The sequence below is a fragment of the Oryctolagus cuniculus genome, chromosome 12 (genome assembly GCF_964237555.1).
Source record: "Oryctolagus cuniculus chromosome 12, mOryCun1.1, whole genome shotgun sequence".
Classification (NCBI taxonomy): Eukaryota; Metazoa; Chordata; class Mammalia; order Lagomorpha; family Leporidae; genus Oryctolagus; species Oryctolagus cuniculus.
Window position 1 is genome coordinate 43,826,100 of NC_091443.1, and position 24,940 is coordinate 43,851,039.

The window sequence follows — 24,940 nt, forward strand, 5'->3', positions numbered from 1 at the left end:
TCGGGTCCAGCTCCCTGCTCGTGCACCTGAGAAAGCAGTAGAGGATGGCCCAAGTGCTTGGGCCCCTGCACCCATGTGGGAGACCTGGAAAAAGCTTCTGGCTTCAGATCATTTGGGGGGTGAACCAGCAGATGGAAGCCATTTCTGTTTGTCTCTCCCTCTCTGTCCATAACTCTGCCTCTCAGATAAATAAATTAAAAAAAAAAAAAAAAAATAGGGGCCGGCACCATGGTTCACTTGGTTAATCCTCCACCTGCAGCGTCGGCATCCCATATGGGCCCCGGGTTCTAGTCCTGGTTGCTCCTTTTCCAGTCCAGCTCTCTGCTGCAGCCCAGGAGGGCAGTGGAGGATGGCCCAAGTGCTTGGTCCCCTGCGCCCACATGGGAGACCAGGAGGAAGCACCTGGCTCCTGGATTCAGATCAGCACAGCGCCAGCCATAGTGGTCATTTGGGGAGTGAACCAACGGAAGGAAGACCTTTCTCTCTGTCTCTTTGTCTCACTGTCTATAACTCTAGCTGTCAAATAAAAAAAAAAGTTCTGCTCTCAAGAAACCAATATACTGTAGCTTAACACAGCATTTTTTACAAAAAAAAAATAAAAATTTTAAAAATAATAAACAAACATGCAAACAAAAAAAGCAACATTTAATTTGAAGGTATGGTATCAATCCCTTTCAAACTACTTTTCTCTTCACCTTTTATCCCCTATTATTCACATTGGCTTTTAAAATTCAAAGCTTTGGCTAAAATGCTAACCAAATTAATAGAACACACCTACAAATTTATCTACCTCCCCAACCATTAAATTTTCCCTGTTTCCTTCCTCCTTTAAAGAAGACAGAATCCTTTCTCCCTGGTGACTAAATGCCCTAACTGAAATTGCTAGGGGGACCAGCGCTGTGGCTCAGCTGGTAAAGCCATCACTTGCAGTACCAGCATCCCATATGGCCAACCAGTTCAAGTCCTGGCTGCTCCACTTCCAATCCAGTTCCCTGTTAATATGCCTGAGAAAGCAGTGGAAGATGGCCCAAGTCCTTGGGACCCTGAACCCATGTGGGAGACCTGGAAGAAGCTCCTGGCTCCTGGCTCCTGGTTCCTGGTTCCTGGCTCCTGGCTTCGGTTCAGCCCAGCTGATTCCGGCCATTTGGGGAGTGAACCAGTGGATAGAAGATGTCTTTCTCTCTCTCTCTTTCTCTTTCTCTCTCTCTCTTTCTCTCTCTCTTTCTCTCTCTCTCTTTCTGCCTCTGTGCAACTCTGCCTTTCAAATAAATAAATTTTTAAAAAAGAAAAAAATTGCTAGGGAAAAAATTATTATTAGCTTTTTCCTCAATAAGATTGCATAAACAGACATGTTTATCTCCCTTGTCTTTCAAATTTCATTGAAACAGGGAAGGCATTGTGGCACAGCAGGTTAAGCCTCCACTTGAGAAGGCCACATCCCAAATTGCAGTTCCTGGCTCAAAGCCCAGCTACTCTGCTTCCCATTCAGCTTCCTATCAATAACACACCTAGAAAGGCAGGAGATGATGGCTCAAGTATTTGAGTTCCTGCCATCCATGTGGGAAACCTGGATGGGGTTCCTGACTCCTGGCTTCACAGTTTGGCCTAGCCCCAGCTAATATGTGCATTAGGGGAGTCAACCAATGGGTGAAAGATGTTCTCTCATTGCTCTTATTCTCTCACTCTCTCACTTTCTGTTTCTCCCTCTTGTTCTCCGTCACCTGGCCTTTTAAATAAATCTTTTTTAAGAATTCCACTGAAATGACAAGATAAAAAATAATTTAGATAATCACCACAAAAGAAAACAAAAAAGGATGCTAACAGCAGATTAGAGGTTTTTTAAAAACAACTCTCAATCCATGGTTCTCCAATTTTAGTATCAAATCACCTAGAAGGCTGAGTAAAACACAAATGGCAGATCTGCAATCCCTGGATTTCTGATTCAGTAGGTCTGGGGTGGGGCTCAAGATTTTATGTTCCCAAGTAATGTTGGTTCTGCTGGCCAGAGAGTCACATTATGAAAACCACCACTGTAAGTAAACAGAGACCATTAAAGGAAACATATTTTATTAAAAATTCTAATTAGCATCCTCGGAGATAATCACAAAAAGAGTAAACCATTTTTTTGTTGTTTCAGGAGATAGCAAGTAGAAAATAAACAGCGCTGGAGAATTGGGAAAAAATGTAATTTCCAAATTTAAAAAAAATTTAAAATCCAATATAGCAATGTGAAAAATAGTCTAAGGCACCTTTCAAAGCACAAAAGACAAAGAGATGAAGAATATGAGAGAAGAATTAACAAACATAAAGAATCAATATCTACCTAATAGGTTTCTGGAAAAAGAACAAACAACACAAGAAGTAATCAATAAACAGGAGTTTTCCCCACACCGAAAGAGACTCAAGCTTTGAACTGCAGGACCAATTTCTGAGCAGGTAAATTTTTCTAATAGTAACAACTGAACACATATGTGTGACACTTTTAAACTTAAAATTCATAAAGAAAACCTTAAACAGTCTTAAGGAGGAAAACACATGTTGTTACAAAAGAACATGAATCAGATTTGCATCAGGCATTTCATCAGCAGGCTAGAAAGAAAATGGAATACTGTTTCCAAGTTCAGGGAGAAAATCATTTTTAACCTAGAAGTCTATATCCAGTTAAATTATCAAATATAAAGGCAAAATAAATACATCTTTGAAAATTAAAGAACAAAGAGAGTTAAATTGATAGATGTATTAGTTTCCTACTTCTGTAATTAATTATTACAGCAGTCCAACTGACTTCCAGTGAACTGAGTTACAGACAGAATTACATTCCTTCTAGAGGCTCGAGGGAAGAATCCATGTCCTTGCCCTTCCGAGCTTCAGAAGGCCAACCTTCATGTTTGACTCATGGTCCTTGCCCATCTTAAAGTTCTTAGATGTTGGACTGAGTCCTTCCAACATCAAATCACTCCCTGACTCTCCGATTTCCCTCTTCCACTCATATGTATCCTTAGGTATACACTAGACCCTCACAGAAAATGTGGAATCATCTTCTTGTCTCAAGATCTCTCACTGAATCACATTAGCAAGTCATTTTCACCATGAAAGCTAACATATTCATCAGTTCCAGGAATTAGGATGCAGACAGACAATCCTGGCTGGCCATTATTCTTAACAGCAAACAACAGAAGGACTCAAGGATAGCTTAAAAACAAAACAAAACAAAACAAAACAAAACAAAACAAAAACAAAACAAAACAAAAAAACATGAATTTCAAGCAAGACAGAGATAGGATATGAGAAAATACGTCCCCCATAAAAGAAAAAGTGTTGGCTGGCGCTGCGGCTCACTAGGCTAATCCTCCGCCTGCGGCGCCAGCACCCCAGGGTTCTAGTCCTGGTTGGGGCGCCGGATTCTGTCCCAGTTGCTCCTCTTCCAGTCCAGCTCTCAGCTGCGGCCCGGGAGTGCAGTGGAGAATGGCCCAGGCCCTTGGGCCCTGCACCAGCATGGGAACCAGGAGGAAGCACCTGGCTCCTGGCTTTGGATGGGTGCAGCGCGCTGGCCATAGCTGCCATTTGGGGGGTGAACCAACGGAAAAAGGAAGACCTTTCTCTCTGTCTCTCTCTCACTGTCTAACTCTGCCTGTCAAAAAAAAAAAAAAAAAGTGTTGAAATTTAAAAAGAAAACTTCTGATCTCAACATTGGAATTTTCTCTCATACTAGAGGAGTAACTCTAACATGATTACAACTTCTTTTCTAAATGTCCAATTATGCTACTTGTTTCTATAGTGAATAAAATTTACATAAACAAAATATTTTAAATGCTCTTGATTCTTTTCCAATTTTCAGAAATAACAGTACTAAACATCAAAAGACAGGAATATCTACATGCCTCGTTCTGGATGCTAGCAGATTTTGAACATCATACACTGACAGTACACTGACACAGACACCACACATTGCTTTCCACATGTGCTTGCTATGGTTTGGCTGTGATAGAAGCTTGGTCTCCAATGTGACAATGTGGGAGGTGATGGACACTTTCAAAGTCAGGGCCAAGTGGGAGGTGCTTGGGCTGTCAGGGGCTGGCCCTCAGAAGGAATTAACACAGTTCTTGTGAGGCCTTGGTTAGTCCCCAGTGTGGCTCTTTGGCTTCCTGTTCTGCCACGTGAGCGCTCTCTCTTGACATACTCACATCACTGTGAGGCCATCCACTGTGAGATCTTCAGCAGAGAACTACAAGCCAGGGGCCGGTGCTGTTGCATAGAGGGTAAAGCCACTGCCTGCAGTGTCGGCATCCCATATGGGCGCCAGTTTGAGTCCTGGCTGCTCCACTTCCGATCCAGCTCTCTGCTGTGGCCTGGGAAGGCAGTGGAAGATGGCCCAAGTCCTTGGCCCCTATACCTGTGTGGGAGACCTGGAAAAAGCTCCTGGCTCCTCAGCGCAGCTCCAGCCATTGTGGCCATCTGGGAAGTGAACCAGCAGATGGAAGACCCCTCTCTCTCTATGCCTCTGCCTTTCTATGTAAACCTGCATTTCAAATTAATAAATAAATCTTTTTAAAGAATAAAATTTGAAGAAGAAAAAAAAAAGAACTGTGAGCCAAACAAACCTCCTCAGCACTCAGCCTCAGGCATTTCATTATAGTAAGAAAAAACTGATTAACAGAGTGCTATCTATTGGGAACTGAAGTCACATAGCAATGATAAAACATTAAAATTTTTTTGCCTGTATTTCATCAAGTAAGTATGAAGGAGAAACCAAAATAAATTCTGAAATGGGGGCCAGCACTGTGGTACAGCAGGTTAAGCCAATGCTTATAACATCAGCATCCCATATAGGAGGAGCATCTGTTTGAGTCCTGGCTGATCCACTTCCACTTCAAATCCAACTCCATGATAATGTACCTGAGAAAGCAACAGATGATGGTCCAAATACCTGGGCCCCTGCCACCCACATGTAAAACCTGAATGGAGTACTGGGCTCCTGGTTCAGATATTGCCAAGCCCTGGCTGTTGCAACCATTTGGGATGAAGATTTATATCTATGTAACTATACATTCCAAATAAATAAACTTTTTTTAAAAAAATTCTGAAATGTATGTACGTTTTTAATCACTAAATGAAAATTTACAAAGTTGTTTAATAAATAAAATGTTCCTTTATATTTTTATTTTAATTATCTAAAAAGATATTTAGATACCTAACATTAAGGAGAGTCTGAAAAATGTGTATTCTCATAGCTGATACAACAGATACAGCAAACTTTCAGGAGCACATTATACAATTTAAATTTCAAGAGTATATAACATATACTGAAGGCAGGCATTTGGTGCAGTAATAAGATGTCATGGTTGAGACACTGCTTGGGATTCTCACACTTCCTATCTGAATGCCTGGATTCAAGTCTCAGTTTCACCTCTAATTCCAACTTCCTGCTAAAATGCACCCTGGGAGACAGCAGGTGATAGCGCAACTACTTGGGTCCCTACAGTCTACTTGGGAGATCCAGACTGAGCTCCTGGGTCCCAGCCTCAGGCTGGCACAGCACTGGCTGTTGTGAGCATTTGTGGATGAACCAGCAAATGGGAGAACTCTCTTTCTGCCTTTCAAATAAATAAATGTTTTTAATTATAAAATATGTATATCAGGTAGATATTTGGCCTAGTGGTTAAGATGCCAATTGTCACACTCACATCCCATGTCAGAGTGCTTGGGTTTGAGTCCCAACACTGCTCCTGATTCTAGCTTTTTCCTGATGTGCACCCTGGGAGGAAGCAGGAAACATCTCAAGTAATTGGGTACCTGCCACTCATGTGGCAGACATGCTCCTGGCTCTGGCCTGGCCCAGCCCCAGCTATTATGGACATTTGAGGAGTGAACCAGAAGATGGAAGAGTCCTATATATCTGTCTCTCTGCTTCTCAAATGCAGTAATCAATTAATTTTTTAAAAACAAAATGTACAGCCAGCACCGCGGCTCACTAGGCTAATCCTCCGCCTGCGGTGCCGGCACCCCAGGTTCTAGTCCTGGTTGAGGAGCCGGATTCTGTCCCGGTTGCTCCTCTTCCAGGCCAGCTCTCTGCTGTGGCCCGGGAGTGCAGTGGAGGATGGCCCAAATGCTTGGGCCCTGCACCCACATGGGAGACCAGGAGAAGCATCTGGCTCCTGCCTTCGGATTGGCGCAGCGCCCGGGCTGTAGCAGCCACTTGAGGGGGTGAACCAACGGAAAAAGGAAGACCTTTCTCTCTGTCTCTCTCTTTCTAACTCTGCCTGTCAAAAAATAAATAAATAAAATAAATAAATAAATAAATAAAATGTAGAGGGGCCAGCACTGTGGCACAGCGATAAAAGCCACGGCCTATAGTGCTGACATCCCATATGGGCACCGGTTCAAGTCCCAGCTGCTCCACTTCCAATCTAGCTCTCTGCTATGGTCTGGGAAAGCAGTGGAAGATGACCCATATTCTTGGGCCCCTGCACCTGCGTGGGAGACCCAAAAGTAACTCCTGGCTCCTGGCTTTGGATCATCCCAGCTCCGGCTGTTGTGGCCATCTAGGGAGTGAACCAGCAGATGGAACACCTCTCTCTCCCTCTCTCCCTCTCTGCCTCTCTGCCTCTCTGCCTCTCTGTAGCTCTTTCAAATAAATAAATAAATCCTAGAAAAATAAAATGTATTTATCTTTGACCTAATAGTTTTACTGCCAAGAATTTGTCCTACAAAAATATCATTACTTATTGTAATAATACTATATAAGAATTCCAATGAGCTCCATGTAAATTAAGGGGGAAAAAAATGGGAACCAACCCCAAACATTTCAGGGAACTGATGAAATACATACAGTCAACCATTAATGCAGCAGCCATTAAAAATGATGTATAACACAGAAAGATGCATGTACACACATATACACATGCATTTTTAAACTTAACATGAAAAAACGGAGAACTGGGCCGGCGCCGCGGCTCACTAGGCTAATCCTCCGCCTTGCGGCGCTGGCACACCGGGTTCTAGTCCCGGTTGGGGCGCCGGATTCTGTCCCGGTTGCCCCTCTTCCAGGCCAGCTCTCTGCTGTGGCCCGGGAGTGCAGTGGAGGATGGCCCAAGTGCTTGGGCCCTGCACCCCATGAGACCAGGAGAAGCACCCGGCTCCTGGCTCCTGCCATCAGATCAGCGCGGTGCGCCGGCCACAGCGCACTGGCTGCAGCGCACCGGCCGCACCGGCCATTGGAGGGTGAACCAACAGCAAAGGAAGACCTTTCTCTCTGTCTCTCTCTCTCACTGTCCACTCTGCCTGTCAAAAACAAAAAAAAAACCAAAAAAAAAAACAAAAAAACAAAAAACAAGAACTAAAAGGATACACATAAAATTATTACAGCCTACAGTAAGCCATCTGAAGAAAAGGGGGGCAATATGAACCTTTGGTTTTATATTACTCAAATACTTTATTTGAATTTTGTTTCAATAGACATATGTTACTTGTAGAATACCTTTTATTGTCTTAAAAGAAAACTGAACTACCCATTTTACAACTGAACCCTTAGAACAACTCTTTAGTAGATTATAGACGGTGAAAACTGGTTTGAGACATAGCTTCCAAGCAAGAACACAGAAGCCTTTTAATGTGATATCTAGCAAATAATATATAGGCAACACTTAAATACACAATCATTACTATTAAATGAAACCATACTAACAGCAACATTTTAAGTTTCATAAAGACATACAACTGCCTTAAATGACACCATGTATGTATAATATATTATATATGGTATATTACATTAATTACATACATATTAAGTATAGTGTGTAAATGATATATACATTATATATTATATATAATGCATATGTATACAAAATGTATTCTGACAGACTAACTTAAAAATACTAATATACTATCATTGCCTTAAAAATATTTTAATAAATTTAATAAATAGTATGTCTATTAATAAACACTTACTGAATCATTTGCAGCTAATGCAAGTGCAAGGTTCACTGTAAGAAACAAAAATGTAATTAAAGTCAGTATCGTTCCTTCTATTAAAATTCATTTTGTCTTTTAATACTTTCAACATAATAATAAGCAAAGCATAGAAATTTTCAGTATATTTTTCTTACCAGTAAAGAACAAAGACATGGAGAGTATTCAGAAAGTAAACATACAAAAAATAATTTTCCCACATAACCAAACGACACCTGCACCAAAATTATAATTTTAAATAGTCCACTTATCTGTTATAATTTTGTTCAAATGATCCACTTTGGTTTTTAAGACAAATATTAAGAGAATATTTAGTTGAGTTATTTTCAACAGCATATTAATACAAAAGGTAGCTATAATAAAAAGATACGATCCTATTGCCCTTGAAACATAAATGCTAAAACTGAACTTCAAAGTACTTAACTCATAAGTACCCATGTATACAAAAGGCCTGGCCACAGTACACAGAGGGAAGAGAAAAAGGTAAAAAAAGTAAAATCCTTTCCCAAAACTACCTATGCAAGTAAATCCCAGAGACATAAAAGAGGAAAGCAGAAATCCCAAAGTCATCTTTAGCCCAGCTTTAGAGATATATGATATCTGAGAAGAAAGGGCCACAAATAGCATATTTCCAAGACTGCTATCAGTAGACTAGAATACTGTGAAACACATTTCCTTAGAGAAGAATGTTTTAAATTATGTGAGGGGTATTTCCTCTAAAGTAGTTAAGAACATAAATCTTTAGGGCAGATTGTTCAAATCTCTATGAACTTCCATTGTGTAAACCTGAAAAGGTTATTTTACCAATAAGCCTGTTTCTTCCTTTATAGAATAAGGGTAATTCCTACTTCTTAACTGTGTGAGGTTTAAATGAAATACTAAATGTAAAGTACTTAACCTAGGTCATGGAATTTGTAATTCTTATAAATTATAAATTAATTCTGAGCTTCAGGTACATGATAGGTTAAACATAATCTCACTTCTAAGCAGAAGTTTTTAGAGAATAATTCGTCTTAAACTTAGGTTCTTCCTGCATTTATACAACAGAATCACTGAGCATGTTTGTATTAATAAGATGTCATCATTCTAACATAAAATATCTCTAGCATACATATTCAAATGGTAGGAATTTTTAAATCATTTAGAACAAGTATAGGCCGGCGCCACGGCTCACTAGGCTGATCCTCCGCCTTGCGGCGCCGGCACACCGGGTTCTAGTCCCAGTCGGGGCGCCGGATTCTGTCCCGGTTGCCCCTCTTCCAGGCCAGCTCTCTGCTGTGGCCAGGGAGTGCAGTGGAGGATGGCCCAAGTCCTTGGGCCCTGCACCCCATGGGAGACCAGGAGAAGTACCTGGCTCCTGCCATTGGATCAGCGCAGTGCGCTGGCCACAGCACGCCGGCCGCGGCGGCCATTGGAGGGTGAACCAACGGCAAAAGGAAGACCTTTCTCTCTCTCTCTCTCACTGTCCACTCTGCCTGTCAAAAAAAAAAAGAAAGAAAGAAAGAAAGAACAAGTATAAATATATGTAATGGATATAATGGAAAGAAATATAATACCAGCAGACATACATAAAAATTACATTGCAAAATTCAAAGAATTTATGGCTCTGATCATGAAAACACTTTCCACTTTACCCAGTCCATTTGATCACAGTACATGCATCACGATTCACACAACTGAAAAAGGTAAATGTACTACAAATCTTCAAAAAAACAGGAAGAGGCAGATTCTAGAACCAAAATACTAAGATCTTCTAGATTTTGGAAACAAAATATCAAAGAGATGATTCATAGGCCCTTAGGAAAAAAACAAAAATGTGTAGGCTATAGCATTAATTCATTAAGTACAAATCACTAATCATTTTCTAACAATATATCTATCAAATAGTAGCAGATTGGGGGTCTATTAAAAGTACAATATTTGGTAAACCCTAATTTCTTCAAATCGTCTACCAAACACTTTCACAATTCAGACATGGAGCTAACAACATTAACTGGGTGAATCTGTAGCTCATTTAATAATTATAAAACCTTTATTAGCATTCAAGATGGCTGAATAGGGAAAAGATGTGTTAATTTTGATCAAAGGAAGTTAAAAGAAAAGCAGAAAATGAATTCCCAGGATAGAGTTGGACAGAAGTTTGCAGTGGAAATTCTATAGAAAGAGAGACACTGTGGAGAAGCACAGACGTGTAAACATGCAGCAGGGAGCAGGGACAGCCCCAGTGTCTCCTACAGCCAGGGGCTAGAAGAGATACCATCTTCTTGCAGAGAGGTGAGAGAAGTCTGTGGCAGCTCATGTCACTGGTGGTATTCCCTGAAGGAGAATATCAAATATCATCACAACGTGGACCACGCTGACTTTGAGTCTGGGCTGGAGAGCAAGTAGGGGGGCAGGGTACCCACCTAACCCTGTGAAGGGAGAACACATTTCTTTCTCCTCATCCCCCAACAAGAGCACCCAGTGACAAGCAAGGAGGAAGTGCCATCTTTTTTTTTTTTAAGATTTATTTTTTATTTATTTGAGAGGCAGAGTAACATAGAGAGGAAGACAGAGAAATTTTCCATGCACTTGTTAACTCCCCAAATGGGCACAACAGCAGCAGCTGGGCCAGGCCAAAACCAGATCTTCCTCTAGGCCTCTTACATGGGTACAGGGGCCCAAGCACTTGGGCCACCTTCCACTGCTTTTCCCACGTCATTAGCGGGGAGCTGGATCAAGAGTGGAGCAGCCAGGACATGAATCAGTGCCCATACAATATGCTGGCATTACAGGCAGAGGCTTAACTTCCTACAACACTGACCACGACTTCCACAACACTGACCCCAGCAGCACCATCTTAAAAACATGAGTAGATGCTGGTATGGCTCATGCGTGTGTGAGACGAAAGAGATTTTATCAGAGGGATAAATCCACAGTCCCCACTGACTTTGAGTCTGGCCTGGAGGGTTGACAGGGGTAGGGTGCCCACTTAGGCCTGTGAAGAACTACCTTCTCCCTAGTCTATCACAGGCACCCAGACTCATACTGTATAGGCAGAGCATCAACAGACAGCTGGCTCTGGTAACACATCTGCTCTCTCCATGGACAGGGCTGTAGGTGCCTTGTGTAATATTACTGTGGGAATTCTGTGACTACACAATAGGGTGTGAGGGATAGCTGGAACTTGGGGCAATCACTGGTCTGCCTTCAGAGACTCAGAGCTCCCTGAGTACCTGAGGTGGATCATTGAAGAGGGTTCCATGCTCACATTGGGGACCATATAGATCGTCTGTGTGGCTCATGCACCTGTGTGGGTAGGGTGTGTAGCCACTGTGGGCTAACTGCAGGCATTGATCACCTTGGCAGGGAGGAGGTGAGGCTGTGATCACACCAGGCGATGTGATCACACTCTCCCCCCACCAACAACAGAGGAGATTTACCACGCCCAACTTGGCCCCGACACCTGCGCCATCCTTGAGCACTGACAGGATCTCCCTGGTCCCTCCTAGCACAAGCCTCTGGATATTCAATGAAGAAGCAGAGACTGCACTAAGCCACAGAGGCATATTTCAAAGATATAAGAGATCAGAGAAGAAAACCAATGAGTATTTCCACAAATGCCTAAAAATAAACAGCCCTGGCTGTTGCAATCATCTGAGGAGTGAACCAGCGGATAGAATCTCTCTCTAACTCTGACTTTCAAGTTAGTAAATAAATCATTTTTAAAAAAGGGTTAAAAAAGATCATTTGGGTGAGAATTAGCAATCATTTGCATTGAAATGATTGAAAATTCAGTATGAGACAAAAATAACATTTGAGTGCTTTATGACTCCAAATTAGTAATATGAGTTGCAAGGATATAATGAAAGAGTATAAACTTGCACATGCATAAGTTCTGCAGACCTAATGTATAGCAAGGTAACAATTGCTAATAACAACATACTGTACATTTGCAATTCACTGAGATTTTAAGTATTCTCATCATACACATATTAAAACGGTAATATGATGATATATTAGCTTGATTGTGAAATCATTTCACAATGTGCACATATATCAAAACATCTTGATATACGTGTAATTTTTGTGAAGTTACACAAAATAGCTTAAAAATAGTAATACGAATTATCTCTAGTTAGTAAGGTTAGTAAGAAAGAAGTTTTCCTTTTATATTATTATACTAGAATGATCTTTTTAGAAATAAAAGGTTCCTTTTGAAAATTTTTGGCAATGCTGGTTATTTAGTGTTGATTGTTAACTCTATTTCTGGTAGTACTTCCTGTATGAATTCTGAAAGCAGCATTTTTGTGACAACTAAAATCAATAAAAAGGGCCACCAAAAATATTTGCTATTAATAGTACATTAATATAAAACATATGAAGGCTAGATGACATTTTAAGTAAAATATTAATCCCTTTCAAGCATTTTCAAATATTACATCTATGCTGACTTTATAAATGGTGAAAATTAATTATAGTTCAGTGAAAAAGGTCACAATAACAAATAACCTCATTGCAAATACATAGCTATTTGTACACTCATAAAAACTAGAAAAGAACATCAAAGAACAGAAATAATTTAGTACTCAAGTTACTCAATGGTTTAAAAATAAAAGCAACCAATTATTTAACACAATGCAGGAGACACTAGGTTAAGTGGGTAGTTTAGTTAACTTACATATCATTCTACAAAAAAAGGTTACCAACACCCCGTTCTACAGGTAAGTGAACTAAGATCTGCTGAGCAACCTGACCATCTTTTGTCAAGTGGAGAGGTCATCAGGTTCCTTATCTGTTTTTATTGAGCTCCAAACATCTAAGCTTCTGTAACTAGCAACACCTAACACTAAGGAATCAGCTGTTAGGAACGTCACAAATATATAACTACTAAACTTAAAAAAATAAATAAATAAAGCCATAATGTTAATAGGCACACTTGCCAGTTGGCATAAATTCTTAATCAGGATCAGAATTAATATCCTATAATACCTGCTGTAGTAGATTTTCCAACTCCACCCTTCCCAGAAGCCACAACTATAACTTGTTTAACACCTTCGATCGGTTTCTGCTTTGGAAGTCCTCGGGCCATAATTTGCGCTCTTCTTTCTTTTAGGGTCTCGCTGTCAGCGCCAGATAACTTTAAAAAAAAAAAAAAGATTTAAAAAAAATTAAACGAGTTCTATTTTCATGCTGTAAAAGTAAAAATTCGGAGTTTGAAATTAAGAGGTCTTTGTTTTCGGATTCTGTTCAAATCCACTATTTCGGCTTTTTATTGCTATTTACCTACTGCTACTGATCACAACTGCAGACACACTGTTAAAACTGAAATTTATCTACCAGAATACGCTGTTTTCAAAAACGGAGTCTGACAGTTAAAGCCTCCACGTGTCTTCCTTCTGTTCAACCTACAACGTGCAATGCACATCCATGTTCTAGCCATCTGTTTCAGGCCCCCTCCGCCTCTGCCTGGCCACGCCAGGGTGCCAGCCTGGAAAGTGGGAACGTACAGACTGGGGTCTACAGAGCATCGAGTGGGCGCGGGCCCACGAGGATTAAGGCCAGGGCACCTGCGGCCTTGCAGGCAGACAATGCCGTCCAGCTCGCCTCCCCCTGCCCAGCACCACCACGGACCTGGCGCCGACAAACCAAAGCCCGGCTTCCTCGAAGCAGGGCAGCGGCCCCGCCACTACCCAGTAGCGACGCCCCACCAAAATGCACCAAACGCTGCCAAGTCCCCATGGCGCGAAACGCGGCCCTGAGAACTGCCAGGAAGCCGTCGCGGCGGACGCAGGGTAATGACGTCACGTGGCAACACGCGGCTTCCTCTCCATAGCAACCGGCTGTCTGGGTTTCCTCAGCCCAGGAATCCAACTTGCATTTATGTTTATAGCCAGCTACATACATTTTGCAGCGTTTTCCCAAATGTTTGCGAAGCGTTTTCGCATACATTTCAGCTGGTCCTTACAGAATTCCCGGCAGAGGACCTACTACTATCCTCTTTTGCTAGTAAGAAAAGTGAAACGGAAAATTTGAGATTTGAACAGAAGTTGGAAATGGTGGAACTTGAAAATGACTCTAGGTTTTCTTATTGCATCGTACTTTACATGGTCGCTCAAACATGGCCTCAGTTAAAGATTTCACCTTTCGATTTTTTCCTACGTGATTCACCAGTCTGCCTTGCTTGTGTCTCTAATAATTCCCTGAATGAGAGGTCAAGGTGCTTTACTAGCAAAAGCTGAGATAAGTCAGAAAGCTGGTTTCGCTCAAAAAGACCTTGAGGTGGGGAGGAGATAGACTTCATGCTGGTAGGAGAGGAAATATCCCTACCTCCAAAGTAGATGAGAGAGTGAAAGAAATCACAAAAGCTGACACAGGAAGCCAGACCCAGCAAAAGGACCATCTCGGGTGTAAGACTGCTCATGCTCACATATTTGCCAGGCTGCTTTTCGGGACTGATTTTAATTTCTTATATTTGCTGTTTATTGATATTTGTTGTATCAAAGATACAAGATCATTCACCTTATTTTGCTCTAATCTGATCTTTAATTGCTTTTAACACAGGTGTAGCATCAATCTCAAAGAATGACTGTAAGGCATGAATGAGATATTACCAGCAAAGTACATTCCATTTGGTAAACTCTGAAAAAATTCTTATTTCCTTGCTTTTTCTTCCCTACTCTCATAACTTTAGTGTTCCATTCAGTTTTATCTTACACTAGGTTTGACGCTTTTAGCTTATTGTTTTACATCACGTATATTGTGAAATATTTGCTCAACTAATTTATAGTTTTGCAACTTTTTGGTTTATGAGTATTTTTTGGTGTGTAGGCCAAAAGCATAAGGGTAAGAGGAACAGCTGTCAGCATGATCTACTCCCTAAACAAGAAATGCTGAATATTTGTTTCTCTCCAGATACCTTTGAAAGTTCTTCCAAATTTTTTATTTTTCCCTTTTATTAAAAGGCAGAGGGCAGCAAGAGAGCTCTTCCATCTGCTGTTTCATTCGCCAGTGCCTGCAATAGCAGGCCCAGAAATCCCTTTGAGTCTCCTACAGGGGTGGCAGGAACCCAAGTACTTCAGCCATCATCGGCTGCTTCCTAGGTGCTCATTAACGGAAGCTGGGGCCAAAGAAGAAGAATGGGGGCTTGAATCAGGCACACTGACACGGGATGAGGGCATCCCAAAACGGCAACTTGAGCACTGTGCCAAACACCCACCCCAGACTTCTACCTTAGATCCATTCATTTAAGAAATATATTTTAAGTAACTACTACATGCCAAGCACTACTGTAGTCAGGATACTCAACACTGAACCAGAAATCAACCTTCCTCTCAAGGATTTTACCACCCAGACAAAAGATATAATAAATTAACTAATAATGACATTATGGTGTGAAAAAATATAGGAGAAAGGTGCCAAGTGACACCGGAGTACAAAAAAAAGGTGTTCAATTTAGTCAGGTTTCCGATAGGGTAACATCTAAGCTGAATCCTGAGTGTGGTAACATGTAGGAATTAACAGGAATTAACAAGCAGCTAGGAAGTTGTTGTACAGAGCTAAGAAATGGACTATAGGGCTGGCATTGTGGTGTATTGGGTGAGGCTGCTGCCTGTGACCCAGAATCCCATATGGCCACTGGTTTAAACTCTGCTGTTCCATTTGTGATCCGGCTCACTGCTAATGGCCTGGGAAAGCAGTGGAAGGTGGCCCAAGTGCTTGGGTTCCTGCACCTAAGCTCCTGGCTCCTGGCTTCAGATCAGTCCAGCTCTGGCCATTGAGGCCATCTGGGGAGTGAACCAGCAGATGGAAGATCTCTCTCTCTGTCTCTCCCTCTCTCTGTCTGTAACACTGCCTCTCAAGTAGATAAATAAATCATAAGAAAAAGGAAATATCACTATGATTACTAGATTTAAAAAAAATGTTTGAAAGGGCAACAGTGGAGGAATGTCAGAGGCAAGAAGACATAGATTATTTTAGTAATCCAAAAGGCATGTTGAATCCTTGAACTAACATCTCTAGATTTCACTTATCAGTAAAACACATAATACCTAGCTATGGGGCTGTAATGAGTTGAATTTAAAAATGTAGAATGTCTATCACATAGCGTACACAGCCAATACATGAAAACTATTGTGATGCTTGTTTCTTGTGTAAAGCTCTATGACTTAGGCAACTAGATAAATGGATGGCATTCCTTGAGAGAGAACATAGGAAAGGAACACGTGAGACTATAATGTTTGGAGAAAGAGTCATTGATTTGGTTTATAGTACAGTAGATTAAAATTTCAGGAGAGTAGCAGAGTTGCCCGTTGTTTCTTCTCCAATACTCACTGCCTCCCACATATATCCTCATGGTTTCTTCTCAAAACAGTATTCTTTCTTAGCTCCTAAGACTTGCTTGACCCCATTTGACCCCATGGCCATGGCCACTAATCCAATAAAAGATTGACACACAGCTGAAAATTGGTCTAATCAGATTCTCCAGAGAACATAAGAAATAAATGTTGCTCACTCTTAGTTTGCTTTTGAACTGGGAGAGCTGCAATGATTGTTTTCAACCATGTTCCAGAGAAGCAGAAAGGCCAATAGAGAACAAGGAAGCAGATCGAAAGAGTCTCTGTGTCCATGGAAGGATGGGAGAACAGCCGCATGGTTCAGAGCAACTTTCCAGCTCATGACTGTAGTCTGTAGTGAGGTTCAGCTGCACTTTTCATGCTTAGATCTAAGATATAATTACATATACCCAATAAATTCTTTTTCTGCCTTAGCCTTAATGTGGTTGAGATTCTGCTTACTTGTGAGAGATATTTTTTTAATAATCACCAAGAATCTTCGCCCTAGAAGTGCTTATATCTCAGTAGTCTTTCCCAGAGCTGGTGCTGTGGTACAGTGGGTAAAGCAGCCGCCTGCAATGCCAGCATCCCATATGGGTACCAGTTCCATTATGTGGCATTCCAGACACAGAGAAATGCCTGACACTGCAAAATGTCAGAGAAAAAAAAAAACTGCTTGCTTGACTTTGAATTTTTGGAACTTTCAGGAGAATGAGGACAGCTCTGACAAAGACAGTAGATTTGGAAGACCTCATGATGATATAAGAGCATGGTGTGGGGAGCAACTCGGACTAGACTAAGTTACTGGAATTAAGACTTATTCTATGCATCTGCTCTCCCACAATATGGCACTGAGAAGGGAGAAACAGCTTCTACACAGCTGCCTCCAGTTCAACCAATAAACTGTAGGACCTACTCCTGATTGGAGGAGAGCAGCGTACTCGGCGTGTGGGTAGCAGAGTTGGGATTGGTGGAAGAGGACTATAAAGGAGGAGACAGACAGCATGCACCAGGAACATCTATCTGAAGGAACACCTGTGCAGCCCCCGAGAAGAGCCGGCCGGCGGTGTGCCGCTCCCCCGTGGAAGTGGGGAAAGTGGCTAGGGGGAACCGCCCTTCCACGGAGGTGGAAGAGTCGGTAGCCAACCCGGGAAGAACCAGCAGCAAACCCGGGGAGGGCCGAGCAGACGAAAGAACAACGCAGGGTCCTGTGTCGTTCCTCCACGAAGAGGGGGAGCGACACATGGTTTCGGGGTCGGTGCTGTGACACAGCTGGTTAAGTGGCCACCTGCAGTGCCAGCATCCCTGGCATCCCATATGTGGGCCGGTTTGTGTCCCGGCTGTTCCACTTGTGATCCAACTCCCTGCTAATGCACCTGGGAAAGCAGCAGAGGATGGTCCAATTCCTTGGTCCCCTGCATTCAAGTGAGAGATCTTGATGAAGCTCCTGGCTCCTGGTCTCAGCCTGATCCAACCCCAGCTGCTGCGGCCATCTGGGGAGTAAACCAGTGGATGGAAGATTCCTCTCACTCTCTTTCTCCCCACCCCACCCCCACTTGCCTCTGCCTCTCCGTCTCTGTAACTGTGACTTTCAAATAAAGAAATAAATCCTGGGGGGGGCGACGGCACTGTGGTATAGTGGGTAAAGCTGCCGCCTGCAGTGCTGACATCCCATATGGGTACCGGTTCAAGTCCCGGCTGCTCCACTTCCAATCCAGCTCTCTGCTATGGCCTGGGAAGCAGTAGAAGATGGCCCAAGTCCTTGGGCCCCTGCACCCATGTGAGAGACCTGTAGGAAGCTCCCGGCTCCTGGCTTTGGATCAGCACAGCTCTGGCCACTGTGGCCATCTGGGGAGTGAACCAGAGGATGGAAGACCTCTCTATGTCTCTGTCTGCCTCTGCCTCTCTGTAACTCTGCCTTTCAAATAAAAAAATAAATCTTTAAAAAAAAATGGTTTCTTTCCTATCTTTTTTAGTGTTATGCTTGACTGCAAGTAGCAGAAAAGTCTATGATTGTCTTAAAGGAGAAGGGCCATGTTAGTCCCTTATCAAAGATTCACAGGCAGACTTACAGAGCTAATACAGTAGATCCCGAGGGTCATCACGTACCACATTAATTCTTTTTGTTTCAACATCTTGTTATCCTCATGTTTATCCCCGCACAGCTGCAAGATGGCCACTGTACCTTCAGGCCTTAAGGCTGTGTTCCTTATAGGAAGAGAAGGGAAAAACACAAGTTATGAGTTTTCCCTTCTGAGCATCTGCATTTTTTAATTTGCGAAAGGAAGCTTCCCCCACCCCATTTCTCCACACACTTACCCCAAATGGGCTAGAACCAGGTCATATGACTATTCTCACAAGCAAGCAACGCTGAGAAATCAAGCATTTAGGTGTCTCTAACTCTGTTGCAGAGTAGAGGAAAGCAATGGAGAGGCAACTAGAAATGGGGATTGAGTGAGTCGTCTCAGGGGCTCCTGAAGAACCATGGAAAACTTCCTGAGATCAGACAGAAGTGGTAACTTAGATGTCCATGGGTTCTTAGGACAAACTTCATAGCTAAATAACCCGTAGCTTTCTCAAGCCCCTCTCTTTTGCCACCTTCAAATGTAGAGACTGGAAATCCACATACTTACTTCCCAGTGTCATGTGCTAACTCTGGGTGTCATTCAGATGTGGGTGACTAATTCTGAGCATGAAGTATAAAGAAAATCCTCAGGGATGCATGCTTCTGAGGAAGTTTTCATTTTCATGATACAATGGAACACAATTGGTGCCACTTCTTTTTCCCACCTTACCCATGGGTGTGATACCTGAAGATGTGGCAGTTTTATAAACAAACAAAAAAAAATACAATGGTGACAAACACAATGAGAAAAAGACACCAAAAACTGAGAATGACAATGGAAAAATGTCAGGAAGACGAATTCTTAGTGGAATTGAATGCCAGTCCCTGTCTGTATCTCCAGGCTTCTTGTGTGAGATTATTTCTTAAGCCACACTGCTGGCTAGCGTTACTGTTACTTGAGCTAAAATCATCTATGCCTGTTACAGCTCCTAAAAAGAATCCTCATACTTTGTGACTACCTCTGCCCTGTTCACAGAAAGTCAATTCCCAGTGGGGAGGAGATAACAGGATCTCAAATCCTTCTGGGGGTGTGAGAACAGCAGCAGCAATGCCCCTATTCCCAGGTAGAGCTCAGTACCATGGCAGGGCCATAGAATATACATGCTTGAGTGTGAGATTTAAGCAGACAAGTCTGAATGAGCCACAGAAGTAGCTGAAAGAAAGCTGATCCTAAAGAGACCTCAAGGTCAAGAATGAGGGAACACTTAGCAACAATCTGCACAGTTAGGTATTTGGCATCTCCATGGAGGCTGGGATGAATGGATAAAGACCTTGAGGATTAAATTCACTTTACCATGTGGACATCTGGATACTACACAGGCTCTCTGTAACTTAGTTACAAGCCTAGTGCAATCTGAATTGAAAGAGGTTATGTTTCAACCACCCTGACAGAAATGCATAAATAGATAAACACTGCTGAAAACAAAGAGGATTTCTTTGTATGTCTCTGAATTACAGGATAATACATTGTTTTCTAGAAGGGATGTATTTGCACCTGCTAGATTGATCCCTCCTTAAAAACATACAACTAACCTTTTTAAGTAACCAAAGACTCGCTGGAAGTGTGATTGCCACACAATGAGATTACCCCATTGCCTGTCCAAAAGCCTCCAACTGTCTCAGTGACAGCTGAGAACATGCTCTTCACTCCCATGCTCGACTCACTAAAGAAGAACAATTTCTTTTCTCTTGAATATGTAAATAAGGCTCAAAAACTTAATGTCACTTCCTTCAGTTTAAGGATACTGCCTACAAATGAACCTCTCATCCTATCCAAAGGGCAGCAAAAAGAAAACCTCACCCCATCTTTCGGACTTGTGCAAAGGATAACCCCACTAATTGACCTTACTCTTCCTCATGACGTGATCTATTTCAAACCTCTGCTCCTGACTCTAACCTTGAAACTGTCCCTTATCTACATCAAATACTGATTTGCACACTAAAATACAGAGTAATTCTGTAAAAGTGAGTGTCATCCCAATGAGTCAATCTCTCTACAGGAAACCTAGTCAAGGAAGTTTTTTGCAATCTTTCCTGAAGCAAAGACTTTGCTAAACTTTCAGTGTCTTAGTTCACATCAACTAGTCAAAGAAATTCCTCATTTTTCTAATTAAAAGTTACACAAAGTAGGGTTGGGCATTGGCCTGGAGATTAAGACACTGGGCAGGATTCCCAAGTCCCACATCACACAGAGTACCTGGTTTTGATACCCACCTCCAGATCCGGATCCCAGCTTCCTGCTAATGTGACACAACTGTGATGGCGGTTAGTTACCTATTGCCCACATAGAGGATCCAGATTCAGTTCCTGGCTCCCAGCTTTGACCCCTTGACTGTTAAGGGAATTCAGGGAGTGGACCAGCAGATGGGAGATCTGTCTTTCTGTCTCTTTGTCTCACAAATAGATACATAATTTTTAATCACACAAAGCAAATGTACATATATATTCTTAACTGGGTAGACTTCTGAAAATTTGCCTCCACATGACTAAAAATGTGCATCTAAAATATGACACAATAAGTTTCCAAATGCCAATCTCGAAAGCTAGAAAATCATGGGTGACTGGACATCTGCATTTCTGATTTGTATGTTTGAGCTGAATCTTTGGACGAAGCTCACAGGTTTGGATTAAAATTTAGTATAATCTCCATTTAAGGTTTAAAGCTTCAAAGAGGAACCTATCCTGAGAAAGGAGTCACACAATCAGAATTTGGGAGACAGATTTGTCATCCAAGGCAAATATTTGCTACATATGGAAACTTAGCATTCCCATGCTTTTGTTTTTTTAATTCATTTTCTCCAACTCTCAACATATGCTCTTCAACCAAGCCCTCCCCACCTCTCAAATCTGTCCTAAAGATTAGAGTACATAAATTCTACAACATTTTGCTAAAATCCTGCTTCATTACACATTGAGAAGAGATTTTCCTATTCGCATTTTAGATGAAATACCAAGGACAATGACAAAGCCCAACCCCACCAAGATATCAAACCGTCACTCCAGCTAATGTCAAGTTGGGTTTTCTTCAGGGAAAAGGAAATAATGCAACTTTTTGTCTGTTATACACTGCAACCAAAATGTGAGCATGTCCTCTATAATCATCTGGCTAGGATAATATCACAGTCTAGTTGGTGTTCTATACCAAATTTATTGCTTCATTTATTAACCTTTTCTATTTATAATTTATAACATATATTAAAATATTATATATTGTAAATAATAAACATAGCAGGTTCAAAGTCTATTCAACCCATTTATGTGAATGAGGAATTCTTACAAATCATTATAACCTCTCAAAATACATTGTATATTCTTATTTAGACCAATAGAGCAGAAAGATCAACATTAAGGATTATAATATCAATTTATTTTTGGGTAGACTGGAAAACCTCAAAGTATGAAGTTTATCTCTGTTTCTGTCTTCTGTTGCTGCTTGAAGTGCTCCAATTCATACCAATCACCCTTACAGGCAGTATTTGGGTCAATTTCCCACAGCATCTTCTTCGTGGCTTAACTATATTACATTTTGAAAATGGGATTTTACTGGCCACCCATGAAACAAGCTAATGAACTTACTCTCAATCCTATTAAATCCCATCCACTAACTAAAACTCAACAATCCAACCACTATTGAAGTAATAACTTCTAATCTCTCTCATTTTATGCTTTGCCAGCCTTTGCTGGTCTTCAAAACAGATTAAAAGGGTTTTGCATGAAATACGTTCACTTGGGGCCTAACTGTTCTAAGGAGTATAATAGCTGATGTTTTAACCTGGTTAGGAATATAAACAGCTCTTTTAGGTATCTGATGAAGTCTTGTCAATTAATCAAAATCAAAGACTTTGTTATATCAATGCTGCATTTAATCTCTTTTGCAAATTTCTAGTCATATGAAAGAACTGTTGTTTTATTCACCTAAGGCAAATTTTTACAGGGTGAAAATTTGGCAAAATGCTATTGAAAATCCCATTTTAATAAACATAAGTTACTAGTATAACAAAATCAACAGTATTTGCAGGTGAAATTCAGTATTCAAATAATTTTAAAGGATTATAAACTTTTCTGAAGTACAATTCTTTAGCATTTTTCCAGGATCTGATATGAGACTTTCTCATTTCATAGCTGACAGCACAGAAGAAAATGAAAAATAATAGAAAAAAATAGCATATGTAGTACTTCATACTTACTGGTTTATTATACCATAGAAAAGTACCTAGCTGGCAATCCTAAAACAATCCAACTAGCTCCTTCTGGATTATGGAATTAACTGAATATAATTTGTTAGTGAGAGTCTAAACCTACTTTCTCTCTTTTTTGCCTATACCATGTGTCAAGTTCATCAGTTCTTATCCAACAGACTCTAAAATGGTCCCAGTAATCCTTGTCTCTTGGTATTCTCACCCTGATGTAATCCTCCTCCCTGGAGAATGAGCAGGACCTGTAAGCCGCTATCAACAGAACACAATTGGACATGATAGAATGTCACTTCTGTGATTACGTTACCTAAATTGTAATTTCTGTCTTGCTGGGAGACCCCTCAGCCAATTGTAAAGTAGCAAGCTGCCACGTAGGTCCAACGTGTCCCTCAAATTTGTGTGGTGTTTGCTCTGTCATTTTCTCCCTGACTATTCCCTGAAATTGCACTCCCTCCACTTGTTTTTTAAACTATCTTCCCCTAGACTGAAGCAGTAAATTCTCTCCCTATTCTGCCATCTTGAAAACTCCTGTGGTGTTCTTTTTTACTATTTTTATTTCTGTGGATTTACATGGAGGGTGTGTATGTGTACAACTCAGGACCCCAGCAACCGAGAGCCTCAGCACCAGCCTTGGAGAGTGAGGTGAGACCAGACTGCAGCAGCCCAAGCCACTGGCGAGAAAGCTGTGGGAAGAACCTGGCGTGAGTCTGCCTTGGAGCCCCATAGGGGACAGTGTACCCATGAACCCAGAGGGAAAGGGGGGCACATTTCTCTCTCCCCAACAACCCAGCACCAATATCCTGTAACTAGCTGAGGACAGGTGGGCACAATTTTGGACATACATAACAGCTACGTCAGCTCCTGTCCAGGCATCCAGCAACCAACCAAGAGGAGATGCCTGAGTCTGACTGGAAGAATTGACAGGGGGTTGGGTCCCCATGCTGGGACTATGAAAACACTTTGGCTGGATGTAAGGATGCAGAGTGTGGCTGGGACTTTAGGCAGTCACTGCAGGTGGCTCCACATACTCAGGGCACCATTTTGGACACATATAACAGCTTCTCCAGCTGGTATCTGCGTGCCCAGCAACAAGTGGAGAGGAGACACTTGAGTCTGGCTGCAAGAATTGACAGAGGGATGGGTGCTTGTAACTGTGGAAGCCTTGTGTGCTGGGACCATGAAAACACAGGCTGTGTGTGAGGGCCTAGGTTGTGGCCAGGTCTGTGGGCAGCCACTGTGAGTGGCTCCACATGCTCGGGGCTTCCTGATTCCCTTGTGAGGGGCACTGCTGCAGGATCCATGCTCACACCTTCCCGGATCCTTTGTGTGGTTCTTGTGGCAGAGCAAGCTAATATTGTACACACTGGGGCAAGCACCTGGGCATTGGTCTCCTTTGAGGAAAGGAGGTGAGCGTGAGACTGTTACCAGAGAAGCAAGGGTTCTTGTCTTTGCACAAGAGAGAATTCAGGCGTGAGACAGAGAGTAAGTGGAAAGCAAAATAGCAAGGTTTATCAGGGTAGGGACATCCATACGAACGGATGGGCACCTCTCTAGACAGAACCTGAGAGAGAGTGCCCAGTCGCTCAGACTGGGGGAGATCAAGATTACATGGTTGAGTGGAGAGATCACACCTGGGCAGGCCAGGTGGGCAGCTTAGCAGAGAGGCAGAGGGCTGAGCACGGAGTCTGGTTGAGGCCAGGATTTTTAAGGGGATGGGTCTTGCCTTCCCTTCCCCCTCTCCTTCTCCTCCTCCTGAACAAAGGAATTTTTGGATGTAAATACGAAAAATTCCTTTCTGAGTTTTCCCCCTGAAGTTATCAGACAGGGGGAAGCCTGGCTGGTGTTGCCCCGCCTTAGAGGAGCCCTAGAGGAAGGATGGCTATTGGGTAGAAGGGGCAGGGCGTTTGAAGTGCAGATACTGGGCTGCACCTGGAAGGTCATAGGGATGACTTTGAGATGAGGATGCTGCACCTAGATGTCAACTCCTTAGGCCTTTGTCACACACACATAAGCTCATTTCTGACTTCCTACCTAACAAGACTATACCAACAGAGCTGAGTAAACCTCCCCTTTTGCAGTGTGGCACAGCAGATTAAGGCCCTGGTCTGAAGCACTGGCACCCATATGGGCACCAGTTCTAGTCCCGGATGCTCCTTTTCCAATCCAGCTCTCTGCTATGGCCTGGGAAAGCAGTAGAAGATGGCCCAAGTCCTTGGGCCCCTGCACCCACATGGGAGACTTGGAGGAAGCTCCTGGGTCCTGGCTTTGGATCTGTGCAGCTCCAGTCATTGCGGTCATCTGGGGAATGAGCTAGCAGATGGAAGACCTCTCTCTCT

At 42.2% G+C, this 24,940-nt stretch overlaps 1 protein-coding gene across 7 annotated transcripts in view; it reads right to left on the minus strand.

Annotated features, from left to right (window-relative positions):
* NUBPL (NUBP iron-sulfur cluster assembly factor, mitochondrial) overlaps positions 1-13,747 on the minus strand; it is a 253,606-nt gene extending 239,859 nt beyond the window's left edge. For 5 of the 7 annotated variants that reach the window (XR_011380771.1, XR_011380770.1, XM_017348249.3 and 2 more), the window contains exons 1-3: positions 13,582-13,747; positions 12,940-13,087; positions 7,948-7,982 (exon numbers count right to left, since the gene is read on the minus strand). Coding sequence is in view for 4 of the 7 variants with exons in the window: in XM_017348249.3 (XP_017203738.2) it covers positions 7,948-7,982; positions 12,940-13,087; positions 13,582-13,689 (291 nt within the window). In the remaining 3 variants the exon portion in view is untranslated. The remainder of the gene's footprint in view (positions 1-7,947; positions 7,983-12,939; positions 13,088-13,581) is intronic. The other 2 variants (XM_070053780.1, XM_017348250.3) reach the window with 2 other exon arrangements.
* Positions 13,748-24,940: the final 11,193 nt, after the last annotated feature.